Genomic DNA, 5743 nt, shown 5'->3' with positions numbered 1-5743 from the left:
CCCTCATCATCAGGGAAATAAAAAACAAAACCACACAGAGATACCAGGTCACGCAGGTCAGAGTGGCTAAAATGAGCAAATCAGAGGATTCTAAATGCTGGCGAGGATGTGGAGAAACGGGCACTCTCCTACACTGTTGGTGGGAATGTAAACTGATGCAGCCCTTCTGGAAAACAGTGTGGAGGTTCCTCAAAAAGCTAACAATAAAACTCCCCTATGACCCAGCAATAGCACTGTTAGGGATTTACCCAAGGGACACAGGAGTGCTGATGCATAGGAGCACATGTACCCCAATATTCATAGCAGAACTCTCAACAATAGCCAAAACTTGGAAAGAACCCAAGTGTCCATCAACGGACGAACGGATCAAGAAGATGTGGTTTATCTACGATGGAATACTACATGGCAATGAGAAAGAATGAAATCTGAACATATGTAGCAACATGGATGGACCTTGAGGGTGTTATGCTGAGCGAAATAAGTCAGGCAGAAAAGGAGAATATCATATGTTTGCACATGTAGGAGGATTATGAGGAACTTAATGGAGGGCCATGGGGGAGAAGAAGGGGGGAAATAGTGGGGGAGAGGGAGAGAGGCAAACCACGAGAGACTCTCAAATGCTGAGAGCAATCTGAGGACTGATGGGTGTGAGGGGTAAAGGGGAGATGGCATGGAAGAGGGCACATGTGGGGATGAGCACTGGGTGTTATATGGAAACCAACTTGACAATTAACTATTTGTCAATATATATATATATATATATATATATATAAATTAAAAAATAAATAAACGTTTAAAAAATAGAAATACAGTCCACCAAAAAAAAAAAAAAAAGCAATTAGGACTCAAAAACAAAAAACAAAAAACAAAACAAAACCCCGACACAGTCCACCAGAAGTCTCCTAGAACTGACCCATGAATATAGCAATTTCGCAGGGTGCAAAATCATTATACAGAAATCGGTTGCATTTTTATACACCAACAATGAAGGAACATAAAGAGCAATCAAGAAACTGATCCCTTTCACAATTGCACAAATAACCATAAAATGCCTAGGAATAAACCTAACCCAAGATATAGGAGATCTGTATGATGAAAATTATAGAAAATTTATGAAGGAAATTGAAAAAGACACGATGAAATGGAAAAACATTTTATACTTCTATGGGTCAGAAGAATATTATTAAAATGTCATTAGTACCCAAAGAAATCTACACATTCCATGCAATCCCAATCAAAATTGCACCAGTATTCTTGTCAAAGCTAGAACAAACTACGCAAAATTTGTATGGAACCACAAAAGACCCCGAATAGCCAAAGTAATATTGAAGAAGAAAACCAAAACGGAAGGCATCACCATCCCAGACTTTAGCCTCTTCCACAAAGCTGTCATCATCAAGAGAGTGCGGTATTGGCACAAAAACAGACACATAGAGCAATGGAATAGAATAGAGACCTTACAATTGGGCCCATAAATTTATGGCAAACTAATCTTTGACAAAGTAGGGAAGAGTATCCAATGGAAAAAGACAGCCTATTTAAAAGATGGTGCTGGGAGAACTGGACAGCAACATGCAGAAATTAGATCATTTCATGCAGAAACTCAAAATGGATTAAGGACCTGAATGTGAGACAGGAAACCGTCAAAATCCTAGAAGAGAAAGCAGGAAACAAACTCATTGACCTCCACCACAGCAATTTCTTACTTCACAGATCCCCAAAGGCAAGGGAATCAAGAGGAAAAATGTATTACTGAGACCTAATCAAGATAAAAAGCTTCTGCAAGGCAAAAGAAACAATCCATAAAACTAAGAAGCAAAAGATGGGATGGGAAAAGATAGTTGCAAATGACATATCAGGTAAAGGGCTATCCAATATCTATAACCAATTCACCAAGCTCCACACCCGAAAAACAAATAATCCAATGAAGAAATGGGCAGAAGATATGAACAGACACTTCTCCAAAGAGGACATACCGATGGCCCACAGTCACGTGAAACGATTTTCAGCATCCATCCTAATCAGGGAAATACAAATCATAACCAAACTGTGATACCATGGCACGTCGGTCAGAGTGGCTAAAATGAACAAATCAGGAGACTATAGATGCTGGCGAGGATGTGCAGAAAAGGGCACCCTCCTACACTGCTGGTGGAATGTAAACTGGTGCAGCTCCTCTGGAAAACAGTATGGAAGAACCTCACAAAATGAATTATAGAACTCCCCTATGACCCAGCAGAAGCACTGTCAGGAATTTACCCAAGGGATACAGGACTGCTGATGTATAGGTCACATGTACCACAATGTTCAAAGAAGCACTCTCCACAATAGTCAAAACATGGAAGATCCTAAGTGCCCATCAACTGATGAATGGATCAAGAAAATGTGGTATATTTATACAATGGAATACTACAGGGCAGTGAGAAAGAATGAAATCTGTCCATTTGTGACAATATGGATGGAACTAGAGGGTGTTATGCTGAGCGAAATAAGTCAGGCAGAGAAGGACACATACCATATGTTTGCACGTATAGGTGGATTAGGAGGGAGTAAACGGAGGACAATGAGACAGATAAAGGGAAAAATAGTTGGGGAGAGGGAGGGAGGCAAACCATGAGAGACTCTTGAATGCCAAGAACAAACTAAGGGCTGATGGGGAAGGGAAGTGATGGGCATGGAGGAGGGCGCTTGTGGGGATGAGCACTGGTTGTTATATGCAAACAAACTTGACAATAAACGATTTATGAAGAAAAAAAGAACAACGGTAGAATCAAACCAGAAAAAAAAAAAAAAAGCTTCTGCATGGCAAAGGAAACAATCCATAAGACTAAAGGACAACTGACGGAATGGAAAAAGATAGTTGCAAATGACATATCAGATAAAGGGCTAATATCCAAAATCTATAAGGAATTCACCAAATCCACACTTGAAAACAAACAATCCAATAAAAAAGTTATTTTAACTGGCCATGTGTAGCAACATGGATGGACCTTGAGGGTATTATGCTGAGCGAAATAAGTCAGGCAGAGAAGGACAAATACCATATGTTTGCACGTATAGGAGGATTAGGAGGAACTTGACGGAGGACCAAGGGGGAGAAGAAGGGCGGAAATGGTGGGGGAAAGGGAGAGAGGCAAACCATGAGAGACTCTTGAATGCTGACAAAAACTGAGGACTGATGGATGTGGGGGGAGGGGGGATGGGCATGGAGGAGGGCACTTTGGGGATGAGCACTGAGTGTTATGTAAAAACTAATTTGACAATAAACTATTTGTAAAAAAAAAAAAAGTTATTTTAAATAAAATGTTAAAAACTTTCTTCACCTCACTACCCGCAATACTTAAGAACATCTTCATAAATAATCTCTAGTATTAATTGTGTTTTATTTATATTCCAAATTTTTAAATGAAGCTTCTATGAACTTCTAATAATAAAAACAACTTATCAGAACAGGAAAAACTCCTACACTGATGTATATTTGATCCTCTGCCTCTGCTTCAGATTGGTTGCTATGGAAGTCATATAAATCACACATTCTCTAAACTTCACATCGACGTCTTAAGGCTGAGAAAAAAATTATTAAAATACCAGACACTGTCAGAAATTCTGATAAAATAAAGCCACTTAAAACATAACATTTGGGGGGCGCCTGGGTGGCTTAGTCGGTTAAGCGTCCGACTTTCGCTTAGGTCATGATCTCGCGGTTCGTGGGTTCGAGCCCCGCGTCAGGCTCTGTGCTGACTGCCAGCTCAGAGCCTGGAGCCTGTTTCAGAGTCTGTATCTCCCTCCCTCTCTGACCCTCCCCTGCTCACGCTGTCTCTCTCTCTCTCTCCTAGAAATAAATAAAAATATTTAAAAAAAAAGTTGCAAAAAAAAATAACATTTGGTGAATTTAATTGTTGCAAAGCGGTCAAACTTTAAAACCAATGATTCTTGGTACAAACAACAACATGGTTGTATTGACAAGGATTTATGCTGAGCAAAAGAAGCCCTACAAATAAAGTTCATATAATATAATTACACATATACACATTCTATAAAACCAAAACTAACCTGAAGAAACATGAGAAAGATTAATAGTTCTATGGGGACACGGTGAAGAAAGGAACTAGGAAGAAAGAATTCCAGGGGAACTATAAGAGATTTTAATGGGAATTATGTGTTCAGTCTTGATCACGTTGACTCACATCAGTATTCTATCATATCACACACTCAGCATGTGCACCTCACTCTATGTCCGGTACATGCATCAAAGCTCTTACAAATAAACACAGAGATTACTCAGTAGGGAACAGTGATAGTGACATTTTAAGACTTAAAATACACCTGCACTGACCCTATTCCCTCTCTATGTAAGGTAAACTCCAGAGCGAGCAAAATCATCATGGACCCATTACAGAAAGTGCTCCACATTCCTCAGGAGCCGGCCCGCTCAGGCCTGCAGGTGGACTGAGGGAGGTCGTAAGTCCTGTAGGGAGGAGCACCGGCCCAGATCCTGGGCTCACTCTCACCACATACGTGCACCTGGACACCTCACCACTCTCTACAATTTGGTTGTGGGTTCACATCTGCTTACAGGATATGATGACACCTATACCCCACGAGTAGTGTGCGAATGTAAAACCAAAGTCTCATATGGAGCAAAAGTGTGATCTCTGGAAAGTGATAATAACAGCTTTTATTTATCCAAAAGCTATCAATACACCAAATTATAGAGATTTACTTCTGCTCAGGCCACGGCCCTCATTGTAACGACTGAATACATAGCTGCTTATATACGCAGAGGACATGCAAATCAGACCCTCCCTGTGCTGATTAAACCGGCCCAGCCCTGACCCTGCAGCTGGGAGAGGAGCCCCAGCCCCGGGAGTCCCAGGTGTTCCCATTCACTGATCAGGACAGAACACAGACATCACCATGGAGTTTGTGCTTCGCTGGGCTTTCCTTGTTGCCATTTTAAAAGGTAATTCATGGTGAACAAGAGACACTGAGTGTGTGAATGGATATGAGTTAGTGAAACACTAGATGTGTGACTGTTTCCTGACCAGGATGTCTTGTGTCTACAGGTGCCCAGTGTGAGGTGCAGCTGGTGGAGTCTGGGGGAGGCCTGGTGAAGCCTGGAGGGTCCCTGAGACTCTCCTGTGCAGCCTCCGGATTCACCTTCAGTAGCTCCTACATGAGCTGGGTCTGCCAGGCTCCAGGGAAGGGGCTGGAGTGGGTTGCATACATTTATAGTGGTGGAAGCAAATACTACGGAGACTCCGTGAAGGGCTGGTTCACCATCTCCAGAGGCAACGCCAGGAACATGCTGTATCTGCAGATGAACACCTGAGAACCGAAGACATGGCCACGTATTTCTGTGCGAGAGACACAGTGAGGAGTCATCAGGGTGAGCCCAGACACAAACCTCCCTGGAGAAGGGGATCAGCACCACCAGGGGGCGCACACTCTGCACACTTCTGGTTTATATTCCAGGAGCAGGGACAGATGGAGGTTACAGGCAGGTTTCCTGTCAGGGTCTGGGGCTTCCTCCCCATAGAGTAGTTTCCCCCAGGGAGCCCTTATGGACACATGATTTTGTGCTTAACTTTCAGTCTCTGAATGAGATACTTGAAATAGGAAACGTATAGGAACATGCACAGAAGACAGAGGTGTTGGCACTAGCTTAATCCTTCCCACTAGAAATGAATTAATTACAGATATCTTGATGAATATCAAATAGAGCTTTACAAGATTCCCTGTT

The 5743-nt window shown here is 42.1% G+C and overlaps 1 gene segment (V, D, J or C); it reads left to right on the top strand.

Annotated features, from left to right (window-relative positions):
* Positions 1 to 4917: 4917 nt before the first annotated feature.
* Positions 4918 to 5332, top strand: LOC120225986. The segment is given in 2 exon segments: positions 4918 to 4963; positions 5067 to 5332. Coding segments are annotated over 2 exon segments (312 nt in total).
* Positions 5333 to 5743: the final 411 nt, after the last annotated feature.

Source organism: Hyaena hyaena, unplaced genomic scaffold (genome assembly GCF_003009895.1).
Source record: "Hyaena hyaena isolate Hyena2069 unplaced genomic scaffold, ASM300989v1 scaffold_1560, whole genome shotgun sequence".
NCBI classification, from domain to species: domain Eukaryota; kingdom Metazoa; phylum Chordata; class Mammalia; order Carnivora; family Hyaenidae; genus Hyaena; species Hyaena hyaena.
Note: the sequence above shows the minus strand (reverse complement) of the source record. Positions and strands in the feature narration are given on the sequence as shown.